At 50.2% G+C, this 16928-nt stretch overlaps 1 protein-coding gene across 10 annotated transcripts in view; it reads left to right on the plus strand.

The window, feature by feature from the left end:
* PPP2R5C (protein phosphatase 2 regulatory subunit B'gamma) overlaps positions 1 to 16928 on the plus strand; it is a 121610-nt gene that overhangs the window by 60933 nt on the left and 43749 nt on the right. For all 10 annotated transcript variants that reach the window (XR_012073819.1, XM_072963719.1, XM_072963721.1 and 7 more), the window contains one exon: positions 11025 to 11224. Coding sequence is in view for 9 of the 10 variants with exons in the window: in XM_072963719.1 (XP_072819820.1) it covers positions 11025 to 11224 (200 nt within the window). In the remaining variant the exon portion in view is untranslated. The remainder of the gene's footprint in view (positions 1 to 11024; positions 11225 to 16928) is intronic.

The following is a 16928-nucleotide window of genomic DNA, read 5'->3' on the forward strand; positions in this document are numbered from 1 at the left end:
TACTCTGCTGATTCCAGAAGGAAAGCCCGGCTCCGCAGAGAAGAGACCTGTAGTTTTTGCGTTGAGGGCAGAGGGGTCTGTGGAGGACGACATTAAGCACCTTTCCACCAATCCCCCAGTTCCCCACTGTTGGCCCATCTACACCCCTGCTCTGTGGCACCTGTGGCCGTCCTTCCTGGGGACTTTAGGGCTCCCCCACCGTCCCACAGCCATGCCACTGTCCGCCACCCCTTTCTTCCAGGCATCCGGCCAGAGCCCTCCTCCACCTGCTCTCCATCCCAGCAGCCCCGTTGCCCTGAAGGCGTTAAGTCATTACAAAATTCACTGTCCTTTCAGTGAGCCTTCAGAAGGGAGCAAAACTAGATGAATGTGTTCTGTCTTTAATCATAAATTAAAGCATTTTTTATAATGTTATTTTTAAAAACCACCATGAGAAGACTTATTCTTACAAGGTTTGATTTATTAAATTATAGCACACATGGACAGTGGAATACCAAACAGTTAAAGATACTGGTCTCTTGATCTACGGGGCATTCTTGACAGAGGGTTGAGTAAGGTGAAAACAAAAAAACAGAGAAGTGGAGAAAGCACAATTTCAGTGGCTCGTTCAAACGTTTCAGCACATCTGTGTGCACGGAGAGACCCCCACCTCTCCCCCAGGCAGGTGCGCATCACAGTGCCAACAGTGCTGCTCTCTGAGTTTTCCTTTCTTATGTTGTTTGGGTTTTATTTATTTTACAGTAAGTATGTATTGTTCTGAAAACAAAATTCTCCAAAAATGTGTCATATATGTCAGTGCATCATTTGTTTGCAGTTGAAGACTGTGAGCTTCATTTAAGGACCTTGTCGTTGGTTTTCGCAGCACATTTGTCGACCACCTGTTACTTGCGGAGGGTTCAGCAGAGGTGGAGGTTGCCATGTTCCCTCTTCATCTCCCCCGTCCTCCCCAAAGGAGGCCAAGTTCAGGGTCAGACGTCGGAAAGCCCCCGAGGGGAACAGTCAGCTCCCTGCCCCTGGGAGGACGTGGGCCACTCCCTTCTTCAGAGCACACGGGCCGAGGAGACGGAGGAGCGGTCGCTCTTTACTGGCTGCTGTCCTTACCGTGACTGGCCTCTTGGCAGGGATTAGGTGGTGGGCAGGTGAGGTGAAGACCAGAGCCGCACATGGGTTAATTATTAACACTAGTTAATTAGTCCTGGACCTGGAGGGATGGGCTCTGTGAGCAGACGGGAGGCCGGCGCCCCGAGGAGGGGACCAGAGGGGCCAGCGCCAATCTTTGTTTGCTCAGCTTCCCCAGAGGGCGGACGCATGCCTGCACGCACGGCCCCCGGTGTCTGGGTGCCTGTGTCCCTTTAGGGCCCTGAGTCCCAGACTCGCTGTCCAAGGGTCCTGTGCTTCCTGCTGCACTCTGAGCCAGACGCGGTGAGGAGCCAGAGTCCATCATAAGGGAGCCTGTGTAGGGAAAGAGCCACTCCTGTCTATCTGAGACGCAGAGCAAGGGAGCCGAGAACATAAAATCTGAAAAAACTATACGTATTTTTTCAGCATCTCCTTCTCCCAGCTCTGTTCTGTCTGCAGGTAAACATATTGAAAGTTCTGGAACCTTCCTTGGCCGTCTCTTATTTGTCAAGTGTAATAAAAGCAGTTGTTTTTCCTGAAACGATCCCTGCCCTTGGGCTTTAGATAAGAGCGGCTTTCCGTTGCTGGAGCCGGTTGGGCACCAGGTGCGGTAGCGTAATTTAGTATTTCATCCGAAACGCAGTCTGAGTGAAGGTGAAGCAGCATGACCAGAGGAGTTGGGCGCTTGCTAACTTGTACTGATGGTGAGTCGATTCATCCCCGACGGGCGTTCTGGAGCTGCGTTCCTCAGCAGGAAATGTGGCCTCTGTCCTCACGTGACACCGTTTGGGGATTTATGTCTTTATTCCTCGGAGTTTGACTTGTCTTAGTCTTTCCTGGCTTTAATTCAGCCGGCATCCTGTGTGTCCCCTGCACCAGGAGGAGGGAGACAGTCCTGAATATGCGTGTGTGTGTGTGTGTGTGTGTGTGTCTGTGTCTGTGTCTGTGTGTCCACCGGAGGTTTTACAGTTGAGGGAAGCTGAAGCTTAGAACCACGTCCTGACTCCCCTGCGTCCTTACGGTGGAGCCCAGGCTCAAAATCAGTTTGATTCTTCCACGTGGCTTTCTTCACTGAAAAACTCACTTGCTGTAGTCAGGAGCTCCTCTGAGGAAACCGTCTCCGTCCGCTCGCTGCCATCTGTCCCAGCACAGGCCCTGCCGAGGCTGCCAGTTCTCAGGGCAGAGAACTGAATGAGTGGACCGTGCCGCTCACTGAGATGAAAATACCCGCCTCCCAAAATGACACTGTAGCTTCAGGAGGGAGGGGTGGTGGTCTGGGGTGGGTGGCGGAAAGTGAATGTTTCTGTGTGTGCAAATAAAGGAAGCAGAGGAATCACAGACCAGCCAGAGGAGGGAGGATCTCAGGCTGGAGGGAGCAGTGCCCCGGGTGCGTGGGGAGACCAGTGGGGGTGGGGGTGGAGCGCTTTACCTACTTGTCCTGAGCAGACTCCCACCCCTGACACAGCCCCGGGATGGCAGGTCCCTCCCTGTGGGAAGGAGCACGTGAACTTGTGATGTGTGCAGCCAAGCCCATAACCTACGGAACTGGGATTTGAAAAGGGAGCGTTCACACTGGATTTTGAGCTACGGCTTGTCACTAGCAAAACGTGTAAAGCAAGAGTGTTGATGTAGCGGCTGCTGGGCAGTCTTAGGTCGCCACCAGATTCACACCCAGGTTGGCACAGCGGGCAGTGCTTCGGTTTTGCCCGAGCACTGGAACTCCACGCGGGACTGGGGGGGGGGCAGCCCCGCAGACGGACGAGGGCGTCTGCCTAGCGTTGTCACCCGGGGCCCACCGCCAGCCGGGGGAGCTACAGGTGCGCCCGCTGGACGCTCTGTCCCCTTCACACTACCTGGTGGTTACTCAGCTCCTTGTGAACGTTCATGTAGACGGAGCGTGAGGCAGGGATCGCGTGGGCTGTGTTTGAATGAAGCACTGTCCACCAGGAAACCTGACCAGGGGCACAGGGTGGGTGAAGCTAAACCACCACGTCCCATCAAGTCTAGGACACTGGTGATTGTAGGTCAAACCATGTTTTAAGGATGGCCAAGAAAGAAAGAGAAAACCACTGAGAGACCTGCAGACTGCTTTGTGGGACATCAGACGAGAAATCTGATATTTACACTGGAAACCTTGAATACAACAGATAAACTGTGATACTTGCATTTTGGCATTCAGAAAGATTTATTGTAATTTTGGAATTCATCAACCAGAGAAAAAAAGAGAGGGTGAGGGAGAAACTTTGTATCATTAGAAAAAAATTAGAGATGACTTAAAACTTCGTCTTGGTTGGGAATTTCTTTCGATTAAAAAAGAGATACTCAGAGCTTAAATTCTTCAACATAAATAGCACATGGAGGGACGTTAGAAAATGCGTTGGGATTGTGCGTGTGCGTGTGCGCATGTGCGTGCCAGTCCCAGGTAGGTCGGGGTCAGTCTGGAGGCTGTCCGTGTTGACTCCTCGAATCGAAGCCGTCGGGGAAGAGGCATCCCTGTCTGCGTGCGCGGAGGGCGGCTCGGGGCTGCAGGCACTGGCCACGGTGGTTGCCTTTGGGAGGAGAGTTGGAGGCAGAGGATGGGTGTGTGGAGGGTGTGGAGGGTGTGGAGGGAGGAGGTTCATGTCTCACTCTGTGTTCTTACGTGCCCTTGAGGTTTTGTTGGGGTTTTTTTGTTTTTTGGTTTTTGGGTTTTTTTGGTTTGGTTGTCTTAGCCATATGCATGTATTCTGTAGCCTTTTAAATTTGTATTGTAACTCACAGAAGCATAGACAACGAATATGAAGTGTAATGAATAATTGCAAAGCAAATACTCATATAATCAGCCACCCCCGCCGAGCAGCCCCCCAGATGCCCTGCAGGTCCTGTGTGGGTTTCAGAGACACTGGTTTCTGGATCCTGCATGAATGGAGTCACACTGCGTCAGTCCTTTCTGTCTTGCTTCTTTCGCTCAGCTGTGTTTTGTGAGCTGTGCCCGTGTTGTGTCGCTGTATTCCGTTCATCTCCGTAGCTTGGAGTGTGATGTCGTACCCACGACTGGTGGACCCTTGAGCTGTTTCCAGCTTGAGCCCCGAGTGCCGTGGGGCGGCGGGGGGTACGTGTGTGTGAAGTTCACGGGTTCGGGGCCTGCGAGTGCAGTTCCCGGCGCGCAGGGCAGGTTTGCCTGCCTCTGCGCTGGACCCCGAACCCCACCCGGCCTGCGTGAGCCCCCGGCCCCTGGCCAGCGCGGCTCTGCTGGCACTCGGTGTGGTCAGACTCTCTGCCCGTCTGTTGGGTGCCTCAGGCACCTTGCTGTGGCTTTACCTTGCGCTCCTCTGGGCGTTAAGGAGTGACGGTCCTTTCAGGAGTGATGAGCTTTTGAGTGAATTCCTGAAGCGCCTGGTGAAGCCTGTTGCCTACTTTTCTGCTGCTGCACTGGGTATTTCTCTCTGATAAATTAGAAGTATATGTATTTACTGGACATTAATTCACTGGCTATACGTATTCAATAGTGTTTTTTCATTCTTTGTGGTGTCTTGATGAAGAAAAGCATTTGATTTTCCTTGTTCATGTGTCTGCCTTTTAACGATGACTGTTCTTAGGGCTCGAGAGGTCCTTCTCTCCTCTCTCTACCCGAGAAAGTCTTCTCTGCCAGAGTCTTGTCTTTCAGGTTGAAGTGCTAACCCTCTAGGAGCTGATTTTTTATTTTTGTATACAGTGTGGTCCAGTTCCTTCTTTCTTTCTCCTTCCACCCTTTCTGTCCCTGGGCACCTGCTTGTCCCAGAGCTGTATCGTTGAAGCCGACCTCTCCTCACTGTTCCATAACCGGGTTCTGCAGGAGTCGGGTATCCACACCTGCACAGGCCTGTCCAGCCCCCGTTCTCGGCCACAGTACTGGCCTGGGCTGTTCTCACTCATGAAGCTTTCCAGGGGGTCTCAATACTGGAACAGCGAGTTCCCCCCAACATTGATCTCCTCCAGGGGTCTTGGTTCATGGCGACCCTTTGTATTTCCACATACCTTGTAGAGCCCACGTACCCAGTTCACAGACGTCTCTGTTGGATGTGGGTTCGGATGGCGCTGAGTCTGTATAGCGACCCGGTTCCTTAACCTAGTCGGTGTTAATGAGGGAGTCCGAGCAGAAGCGGCACACTGGGTGGTGACCCACTGAGGGCCTCCCCATCCCCCCAGGATGGAGGGAGCAGGCGCTGCGCTCACCGCTTCCTCGCAGCCTTGCTCAGGCGGGAAGAGCAGTGTCGGGAAGAGCAGCGTCAGCATTCCCAGGGAAAGGGATGGCACAACCAGAAACAGGAGGGACTGACAGATACATCACTAGAATTAATAAGAGTTAGGTAGCTAGGTACAGAAGTAATGCCTTGAATCATTCTCTCTGTGTCACAGTGGCCATTAGAAAACTCTTGTGTCTTTTTAAGGAAACCATTTGCAATAACACCAGAACATAACAAATACCTAAGAATAAATCTAAAAAATGATGTGTAATACATTTTTAGGAGAAAATTGTAAATTTTTACTGAAAGACATTTAAGGAAAAGAGTAATTGGAGAAATATTCCGTATTCATGGATTGACAGAGTCAGTATCGCAGAGACGTCCGTCCCCCCCAGTCGATAATGGAATTGAAAAGAGCCGTGAAGAGTCAGACAGGAAGCAGCACAGGGCTAGGGACTCCGTCTGACGGGCACCAAGGGTCATTCTAGGCTCTGAGGCTCCGGGCTGTTGGCGCCGGGAAAGGCGCTGGTGTAGCAGAGGGGCCCTGGCCCTGGCGTCTGTGGACACTTGATCTGGGACAGAGGAGACACGGGAGGCACTGGGGCAAATGGTCTGTCAAAACACGGTGCCTGAATTTTCTCCCTCAAAACCAGCCAATATTGCTGAACTTTTGCTGGTGGGGGCACCGTGCCATCTATTCAGTGTCCTCGTAGGGGACCCAGAGCTGAGTGGAATGGAGTGTGCCTTGATGACGAGTCCCACATTTACTCCAGACCGTTGGTTGTCAGAGTCAACGTTAGTCCTGCCCACTTGGCACCAAGAGTAAATACTTTAGAAAGACAAGAGGACGCCACAGCGGAAGGTTTGGCCCTTTCCTCTGGGGGAGATCACTGGTTTCCATTCTGGGTAGGGCATCTCTTGTCTGGGGGGCGCAGGCCCAGCCATGATCACAGGCGCCGGGTGCCACCCGCTGGGCCGTCAGGGTGCACCAGGGTCTCTGAGCATCAGGCTGCTGTATGAGCTGCTGGGTGGGTGTTCCGTGAGTGACCTCAAAGCACCCCCACCCTCGTGGCTGTGCCTTGGGGGTCCTTCCTTGCAGTGACCGTCTCCAGGCCTGCAGTCTGTGCAGCTCTGCCTCTGTTTCCTTGGGGTTGAGTTTACTTGGAAAAAGCCATCATCAACGTACCAGAAAGGCCTGGTTCCGTCATCTGTCTGCCACTGCCATGGAAGCTGGTCCTCTTTGTGTCTTGGAGTGTTTCTTCACCGCCAAGATTATCACGTAGAAGTGGGCTTGGCTTTTTTTTTCCCTTTAATAATATTTTTTCCCACACACAGAATTCACATGCTGCCTGTTCGCACACAGTGACAGCTGAGTGGTTCAGCCTCGTGTCCTAGCCGGTGGCTCGGTGGTTACAGTTTATCTGGCCCTCCTGTAACTGAGGGGCGTGTGCCGGAGCCACCTATGAGGCTGGCTGTGCTGCGGTCAGTGGCTCGGGGCTCTCCAAGGACGGCCGCAGGCCCTCCCTGCCAGGCAGGGGCCTCCAGACCCTTGACCGCACTTGCCCAGTGGGAGAGCAAGTACACGCCTCCAGTGCGTGTCAGCCCCTGTTTTCAATATCAGTGCATCTTACTTCTTTATTCTTTGTGGGAGGAAATGCAAGTAAAGGTTGTATTGCTATCACCTTGGGTGCCCCCAGGGCTCAGCCTCACTTTGGAGGCTGGGGTTAGTGGAAGGTACCCCCCCATAGCTTGCTCTGGGGCCACTGGAGTAAAAACACTGCCCTCCGTCACTGTGGGACCAGGAAGACTCACCAAGCCAGAAACAGGGCCCCCGCCCACTCTGACGGTGGCCTTCCTTAGGCATCCCTACTTGTCATGAGCTAATGACAGGCTTCTCTGTAGGAAATGTGCTTTCAGAAGAGTGATGGATTCTCATCTCCAGATCCATGGGGTAGGGTCTTCTCTCTGCCCCTCGCCCCTGCAGGTTTTGCACAAGTGAGTCCATACAATTAGCTTCTGGTATCATCAGGGGCTTACCTTGAAATAGTTGGGAAGTATCCCAAGTTCACAATGACGCATCGGTGAAAATACTTGCTGGGGAGGAGGGGGCGAAAAGATACACAGACGTGAGATGCTTACGATACTGTATGTGTGGAAGAATGTGATAGCCCTTAAAAAATATCAAAAGGAAGCAGTAATAACACTAAGAGTTTTCTCCAGCCAAACCTGTGACTGCCTCTTTCGTGTCCCTCTGTCTCTTAAGCCAGCAGTTTCAGCAGGGTTGGGCGTTTTGGTGGTGTCCAGGGACTTGTACTGGGCGGCTGTCCTCTTCACACCCCTTTCTAGTTAACGAGGGGCTCACGGGGGGTCCCGGCAGCACCAGCAGGCTGCAGGGTGTTGCCTCATGTCATGCCGTTTAGTTGATACTCTCTGTTGGGCTCAAGACTGCTCATTAGTACGTCCTGAAACAAGTGTTACTAGTCTGTACATAATTTAAAATTAAAGTCAGCCACTGTTATTCATGGGCAGAATTCAAAATCCATTCTTCTTCTGCTTTTATTCTGCTTCATAGAAGTAACTGTAAGATTTGGGTCGAGTTCAGAGTCGTGACTGATCACTTAAGAGCCCGGCGAGCCTGAACGCTGAGTGCTGAAGCGTAATACACCAGCATCAGTCCTGGTCGGACTTTAACATTTGGCTCCCATTGGGTGATGATCAGAGAAATCAAGTCAGGCACGGGCTGTGTTCTGTGGGACCTTTTTTCTCCTGAAAGGATTAGCAATGCTGACTTCGTAGTTTTTAAAGACTAACAGACGTAACTCACACTGTTAAAAAGTCAGAATGCGTGAGGTGTGAAGCATAGTCTTCCACCCCCCACCCATTTTTATCCTCCAGTCAGCAGTCCCAACGCAGCAGAAGATGAAGACATTTTGAATGTGCTGACCAATAAGAAGCTAAACTAACTTGCATTCAAAAAACATGGAAATGTTTGATCGGGGCTGTGGATGCAATATTTTTACTATTTACTCAATTTGACTGGTGCACCAGATTAAAAACAAAAAACAGTGAAATTGTAAAAATAGCCAAGTGAGGTTTTAAAAAAAATTTTTAAGAGAGTCCATGAGTCTATACTCTCAAACTTTTTTATAAACTATAAACAAAAATAGTACGGTAAGGGCCGAACTGTCTGGAACTCTGGCAGAATTGACATAATTTCTGGAAAGGTGAGATCTTCTTGCCTTTTAGAAGAATTTTAGGTTGAAATTTTATGGGAAAAGGGGATTTTACTGTGCTCTTCCTTCTTAATCATAGTAGGTCATATCTAGGCTCTTAGGGGTAAACGCGGGCTTCTCGGGTCTCTGCAGCACCAAGAACATGAGAATGCCAAAAGGTTCCAGATACACAAGCTGTGACTACACGACCCACTCATTTAAGGTGATCCTGGCAAAGTGGAGGGTGAGCAAAGGTGTAGAATTGAGTGAGGACTGAAGTCAAGCAAGGAGGTAATTCAGAAAATAAAAGCTCTTCATCAAAAAAGGCTGGATATTTGAATGTAAAGGGGCCCAAATATTGTAGTACCTACTATCCATTTAAGTAACTGGGCAGTCTCCAAGGACACAGAATGTCTGTGGACCGCATCTCGGTCCCTGTGGTCCCGAGTCCCCTCCAAACAGCAAGTCCATCCTGTGGCCCAACTGTGCTCCGCTGACCTCTGCACGCCTTACGGAACCAGACACCTTCCCAGGAAATGGGCCATTTGGGTGCTGTGCTCAGTGCCTGCTGTTTGCAGGGCTCACCCCTCGGCGTCAGAGGACACAGAGAACCAGAAAACCATCTCCTGGCACCTGCCCCCAGAAAGCAGCTAGTTGAGGAAGAAATGCTCAGCAAGGGAGCTAACTGTTCGAGGCAGAAGGAGCACTAACCAACCACCAGGGCTGGCCCTATCTGGCCACGATGTGAGGGGCCTGAGCTAGAGCCCCCACAGAGGCAGGGGGCCAGGGAGGAGGAGTGCGCGGGCGGGCGGGCCCCGGTGTGGAGAGAGGCCGGTGGAAGCAGGGGAGCCAGGGGCTGCGGTGCCGGTGATGCAGGGCAGGGGCTCAGACACTTTGGCTCCAGGCCCCTTCACACCCCTAGAAATGATGTGGGACCTGGAGAGCTTTTGCTTATATGGGTTTGGCCACCAGTATTGTCCACATTCAAAACTAAACCAGAAAAATGTGTTTATTAATTCATTAAAAATAATAAACCTATTACATGTTAACAGACATAACACATTTTTTATAAAAGTCATATTTTCTAAAACAAAAATGTAGTAAGAGGGTGGCGTTGTTTCATAGTTCTGCAAGTCTCTTTCGCATCTGGCTTAGCAGGAGACCGGCGTTCCCGTCTGCCTCTGCGTTCCGTGTGCTGCCAGCTGCTGGGCTGACGTGTAGGCGACACGTGCTTGGGGGAAAGAGGAGTGTTTTTACAGGCTTTCCAGGTAGTTGTGGACATCTCGCTTGGCATTACACCAAAGCTTGACAGATGAGAAGTTTCCTGAAGAAACCTTTAAGGTAGAGTCGGAAACCATGCCATCAAGCCGCGTGTACGTGTTACAGCGTTACCGTCCAGTGCACGGTCTGGCGCTCTGAGTGGCTCTTTTGCCTTCGACTGATACTGTGACACCATTTGTTGATCACATGGAAAATACTGGTTCACTGAGTTATGCAAATCTCCTGAAGCATTTTACAGATCTTGGACACGTTTCAGTCAATGTGTGAGTAAAGCCCAATCCTCGATATCACCACTGATCCCCTCCTCACCCAGCAAAGCTGTCAAGCTCACCCTGGCAGAGGGAGGCTTTCAAACTCCCCAGAGTTCTGGAGAGTCATCCAGAACTCCACCACTTTCTGGCCCCACACTGAACCTCTAGCCTGTCTTGTCCCTGATGTGTCATTGTGAAGATGACACGAGAAGTCTGTGTAAATACACGTAAGGCTTTTAGCACAGTACCTGGCCCAGGCGAGCACTCCCTGAATCACACTGAGCTTGGTCCCTGTTTGCACTTTTCTTTATTGTTGTCATCCCGTGTGTTGACTGTAGCCCAGAGTGAGAGATGAAATGTGCTTCGTGGAGGACCACGTGGAGACCTGCACGGTGCGTGGATGACAGCACACAGGCTGGTGCCACTTTCTGCTTGCCAGCCAGCCGGGCACGGCCACCGTGTCCTCCCCTGACGACTTAGAGCAGCAGCAGACTGGAGCGAAGGTCCTTCCCGTGCCCTCCCCTGACCTCGCCTGTGCCTCTGGCCGCAGCTGTCACGCGGTGCCTGTCCCTGCCCCTCACCCCGCGCTGGGCTGTGCTCTGCCTCCTGTTCACTCCCAGCGCAGTGCCGGCGCGTGATCGCTGGTGCTCAGATGTGTTTGTTGAATGAGTGCACTTAGAAGGGGTTTGTTTGGAACAGTACTCTCGACGTGGCTTTGGAGAGTTAAAAAGTATAGAAACTTTATCATATGAAGCATATGATCTGAGCAGCGACTGTTTTTTTTTTCCTTTCGTTTTCTTTAACAAATGATTAAACCTCTGTTCACTCCTACCCTTTTTCTTGTTTCTTGAATCTCCATTAATTTGAAATAAAAGTAGTAGAAGTCTACACATGTCCCACAGTAATTCTGGGTTAAGCATTTTCGCAGTCAATATACTTTGCTTTCTCCTCTTCAGATGTTCCTCCTGCTGATCAAGAGAAGCTTTTTATCCAGAAGCTACGTCAGTGTTGTGTCCTCTTTGACTTTGTTTCCGATCCACTAAGTGACCTAAAGTGGAAGGAAGTGAAACGAGCTGCTTTAAGTGAAATGGTGGAATACATCACCCACAACCGGAATGTCATCACAGAGCCTGTTTACCCAGAAGTGGTCCACATGGTGAGTGGTTGCGGTCCGGCCCGCGCGTTCAGCCCTGACTTCCAGGCGGGACTCTGGTGTTCTTAGCGTCGCTGAGACATTTGAGCCTGACACTTGCCACAAAAAAAATCCTCCTGTTCAGACGTTTGTAGTTGCACCTTACAGAACGCAAATCTCTGTAACATGTCCTGGCTTACAGGGGTAATACCAGTGAGGGAAGTCAGTGCCTTCCAGGGACCAGAGTGCCCCACGTGTGTTAGTTCGTTTAATCTGCACAACTCCTCTGTGGGGTGGAAGTGTTAGAATTTTCATTTGTTCTTTAAATTTGTTTAAGATGTATACCATTAATGTAGTAGTGCCCATACGTAATTTAGAAGTAAACATGCTGTTCATGCATGTAAGGGGAGATTCTAATGATAAGGAGGAGTCAAAACAGTGGTGGGACCACGCTGGTGTCAGGACAGGCCACCCCAGTTGGCGGGGGCACCGACCCCGTTATCCTGCAGGCAGTTCACAGCTGCTTCCCTTCAGCCCCCAGGTCTCTGTCTTCTTCAGGCTCACCCTTCACGGTCTGTGTCCCATCCGGTGCAGGTCCCACGTGACCCCAGTCAGTCCCACCTGGAAACGTTTCACGTGATGCCATCACTAGAAGTTTTACTGTTTGACCCTGAGCTCCAGTTTCCTGTCGTTTGAATAGCTGGTGTTTTATCTGCTTTTGAAACGAATCCCCCTGTCGTCAGGCAGCCCTTGTCGCCTCAGACAGGAAGGTAAACCTTGGTTTCCATTGATCTCAGGTTCTTGATTTTTTCCCCAAAACTCAATATTTCAGAATTGACTAGACTTGTTGACCTAAAATATGTTTATTTCTTCCCTTAGTATGTTTACTTTGGAAAAAGAAGTGAAAGTCGTGTTAATTTTGTTAGTCCACAGCCTGTTGCACCAGAGGTTGAGATGGACTTGGTTATCGCTGACTCTGGAACAGCAGACGGGGGCTGTGAGGGCCCTGAGGGCCCCCCCCGAGTCCCCCTGAGGAACAGTCACAGGCGTGTGCTGGGCAGTGAACGTTCTAAAACCTCCCCATTCAGTCCCAGGAAAATTGGGACGTATCTTTTTTTCTTTCCTTAATTTCAACTCTCAGTTATTCCAGAAGGCCTCCCAAACCCCAGAATCGCAAAGAAAAATCTCTCACATTTTCTCCTAACATTCCCGTAATGCTGTTGCTCACAGTCCACTTTGTAGCCCTCCTGCAATCCACAGGGCAGGGATATAACTTTATTGTCTTCTGAAATTGAGAAGTCGTTAGCCCCTATATCATGTGTTGAATATTCCATTTTCCCCATTGACTTTAAATGTTTCTTTATTACATATTAAATACATCCTATTTTTGAATTCAGCTTATTAATATATTATCTATTAACTTTACAGACACATAAATTACTCTATATTAAGTCACACTTGTGGAAGGTCTTTCTGCTTCGAAGGAGGCTTGGCTGCCGAAGTCCCCGAGTCCCTGCTAACCTGGGAGGGAGGGGCCGCAGAGAGCAGAGACCTGGGCTGTCTGGGTTTGGATCGAGCACCTGCCGCTGAGCCAGCCTCTCCTGTGCTTCGCAGAGACGGTGCGCGTCACCAGAGCCACTTAGGAAACCTACCGCCCTTGAGACGTTTTAGGTTAAATAATCGTAACTTCTCATTTCCCTGTTAAAACCGTGTGGTAATTGCGTTCTCCTCCCGCCGTCTTAGCTTTGTTCTGGAAATTCAACCCGTCTTCCGACTACTGGGCTTCTTTCCTGTGAAGCTCGCAGCAGACCGCACTGTGCGTCCTCTGAGCACTTTTTAGGCGAGGAAATGGAGTGTGTGAACAGGACCCCCGCCCTGCCAAAGCTCCCACCAGGAATGCGTCGTTCTGGGTTACGGTGATGCGTGAAGGAGGCTGAAACGGGAGGCGGGTAGAGGTGCAGGCCTGCCGTGTGCCCACGTGGGGGAAGGAGGCGCGGAGAGACGTCCGGCGCGAGATGAGTTCGGTTGTCCCGCGCAGCTCCGTGCGCGGCACTGAGAGCGCAGGGACAGTGCGCTCCGTCCTCTGCTCCGCGGCAGCGGGTGCTGGAGGGCACGGCCTCCCCCTTTACCTGAAGTTTAGATGAGGGGTAGGGGGCAGACAGGATTTTTGTTTTATGTTTTATTTGCTATTGTTTTGTTTTATAGACAGAGGGCTTTGATGAGAGGTATAATGAAGAAGAAAGAGTGTGGTGGTGATGGTACTTGGCGGTGGTTTCTGACCGTCTCCAAAGTGGAGAGTGGGTGCAGAGTTCCGGCCGCCAGTGTGAGGACTGGACCCAGCGGGGCAGGTGGAGATGTGGGCCCTTTGCGGTTCCATCCAGATGTCCCTGGTGCGCCTACCACCGAGGCCACACGCGACCACTCGCTTGAAGGGCTGGTGTGTGTGTGTGTGTGCGCGCGCATGCATGTGTGGGTGTGTGGTTGTGTTTTGTCGTAGTATTTTTAAAGACATTTCCGCTTACTTTGAAGAATCCAAAGCGCTACAGATGGTATGCTCTTTATATTTACTTCTTTCAAATGTAATTTGTTTTGTTTTGGGGTGGTTAATTAGGTCTGTGTATTTATTTTTATTTAGTGGAGGTACTGGGGATCGAACCCATGACCTCATGTGTGCTAAAAGCACAGCATGCACTCAACCACTGAGCTGTACCCTCCGCTCTACTTCTTTCATACGTTGCCTTTCAGACTGGGCTGCTATATGTTTTTTAACACATTTATTGAGGGAGAACGCACATATCATACAATCTGCCCTTTTAAAATGTGCAGTTCAGTTGTGGTTAATACATTCACAGGACTGTGCAGCCGTCATCACGTCTGTCTTCCTAACACTGTCGCCCCTGAAAGAAATCCCCTACCCAGAACCAGGGCCGCCAGCCCCTGGTGACCACTCATCCGTGTTCTGCCTGTAGACTTGCCTGGCCTGTCTCACAGAAATGGAATTATACCACGTGTGACCTTCTCTCACTTAGCAGAATGTTGTCAAGTTCCATCCGTTTTGCAGCACGTGTCAGGATTTTTTATTGCTAAAGAATGTTCTACTATATGAATAGACACCACGTTTATCCTCTCGTCCACTGGTGGAGGTGCAGGTTGTCTGCTCCCTGGCGGTGCGCGCTCACAGATGAGCTTCTGTGCGTATCCCCGTTTCTCTTGAGTGTCTGCCTGGGAGCGCAACTGCTCAGCCGCGCATCCACACTGTGCGCACCGCATTTGGAGGAGCCGCCAGCCTGTTCTCCAAGGAGGCTGCACACCTCACGCTCCCGCCAGCAGTGCCTCTTCTTCAGCACTTGTTACTGTCTGTCTGTCTGTCTGTCTGACAACAGCCATCCTAGGGGGTGCGAGGTGGCATCTCTCTGTGGCTCTGATCTGCATCTCCCTCTTAACTAACGACGCGGAGCTTCCTGGGTGCCGTCTGTTTCTATGCTTCATAGACTTTAGTCCTGGAAGTTAACAGAACGGCACAGGTCATCAGCCAGATTACAGAACTTAGGTTCAGGAAGATGAGGGTGAGAAGGAGCAAAACCCAGGGGAAGCTCCGCCCGGCTGCTAGATGCTCAGGCCTAAATCATATAACCTCCTTATCTCTTAATTGCCGCCATTTTAAAAAATATAACCAGCTATCTGTTTTTTTCAATTAAATTATCTAATTAAACTGTTTTCAGCCATTGGCATTTTTCTTGTAGTCCAAACACTGATAGCAAAACCAGGTGAACAGCGTAGCCACTTTTTTCACGGAGCACCACTCTTACCTGAACAGTGACTGACAAGCAGGTTATTCAGACTGGACTGTTGAGCAAGCATTTCCTCAGAGAATAAACAAAATGAGAATGTCACTTGAAGGAGAAGTACTGGCACTGCTTGTTGTCAAGGGTAAAATTGAGATTTCGGGCAAAATTTTGAATCTTGGAAAACTAGTATCTGCCAGGGCAGGCTTGAGCTTCCCGGTGCCCAGGCTTTCCTGGTGTCGATACAAACGCAGTGGGCCTCTACTGCACGTGGTGACATGAGCCCACACTGGCACACCCGCATGACGCGGTGCACCAGTGACCACGCGTGGTGTCACAGAATCATCCGTGGGCCGCAGAGCCTTTCAAAGTGCAAGACACACCACTAGGGTAGCGACCCCTCATTGATAAGATTGGAGATTTCCACCGAGTCGCTAGCCCTTAGTGAACTACCCCTTGCCCGGTGTGTGGGTGCTGCCAGAGAGGCCCACGGTCACCTGAAGGGGCTATTAAGTACTCCTCCCTTTCCGCCTGCATGTCTGCTGAAAATAGTTTCCTTCATGTATTTCCACCAAACCAACATTCTGAACGTAGAAGCAGGTATAAGAAGCCAGCTGTTTTTTATTAAGCCGGACAGTAAGGGGATTTGCAAAAATGTGAAACAGTGCCGCTGCTCACTGAACTTGTATTTGTTTTGGGAAATACTTTTATTTACTATGAGTTATTTTATGAACTAATATTCATTATTATGAAAAATTAGTTATTTTTTATACATTTATGTTATTTTGACATAGTGGATTTATTTTTTTAATGAATGAATGTTTTTTAAATTTCCCTGGTTTAATTTCTGATAGTCATGTTGATAGCTATAACTCTCATAAACGAAAGTTCTTTGGGGTCCTCAATAATTTTGAGGGGCATAAAGGGAGTCCTGAGACCAGAAAGTGTGAGAACCACTCTTCGCACAGAGTATGTTCCAAGATGCAGCCCCAGCACTGCCTGGGAGCAGAGCTGGACAGCGTTTCCTGGGTCTCAGCGCTGGGCCTGCACCTGCTCCCCAGGTTCTGAGCAGCCTGCCTGCCCTGCTCCTTACGTTAAACCCTGACACACCACCCGAGACAGCTCTAACTTCCCACACCCACCTGATGGTTCCCTGCGCTTTCGGGGTCACTGAGACTCATCTCGGTCACAGACATACGACCTGCACGTCAGAGAAGGAGGTGGTCAGGGCCATGGTTGAATGAGCTGGTGCTCAGAAGTGCTTCATGTCAAGACGGACCTCTTCCGAAACACCCATGTCTGTGGTGCTGGGTTACCACGTAGAAGTTGTTGAGAAAGAGGCAGCCTCTGCCCTGATACAGTCTACCCCTGCTCGTCTGCCTGGGGGACTGTGTTCTAGAGGAATTCAGAGCAGACCGTTGATGGTAGCTGCCTTTGAATGGTGTGATTATGCAGACTTTCCACTTCTGCTATATTTTTGTAATTTTTAAAAATCTTATTAATGATCATGTATCACATTTGCCATCATCAAAAATCAATAAACATGTTTTCCAAGGAAAGAAAAGAAAAGGAAAAGAAAGAAAGGAAGGAAGGAAGGAAGGAAGGAAGGAAGGAAGGAAGGAAGAAAGAAAGAAAAGGAAGAAAAGGAAGAAAAAAGAAAAGAAAAGAGAGCAAGCAAGCAGAGCCGAGCTCTTCATGTGCAGTATAATAGCAGTGCTGTGCTCCTCGAGACCCATGCTGAGCCTCCAGGAACATGAGTTCCTCACATTATTTTCATCTGTGCTGCTTGTAACTGACTAGACAGTTGCCTTACAAGTTTCCTTTTCTTTTCTGCTTAGGGTTCGAGTCAGTGTTTTCTGTTAAGGGCAGAGGAGTTTTTCTTGGGTCCTTGGGGGAGGTTTCATGGCCAGATCCCCGGGGTGATTGTCCTGTGCTTCACCGAA

The sequence above is a fragment of the Vicugna pacos genome, chromosome 6 (assembly GCF_048564905.1).
Source record: "Vicugna pacos chromosome 6, VicPac4, whole genome shotgun sequence".
Taxonomy (NCBI): Eukaryota; Metazoa; Chordata; class Mammalia; order Artiodactyla; family Camelidae; genus Vicugna; species Vicugna pacos.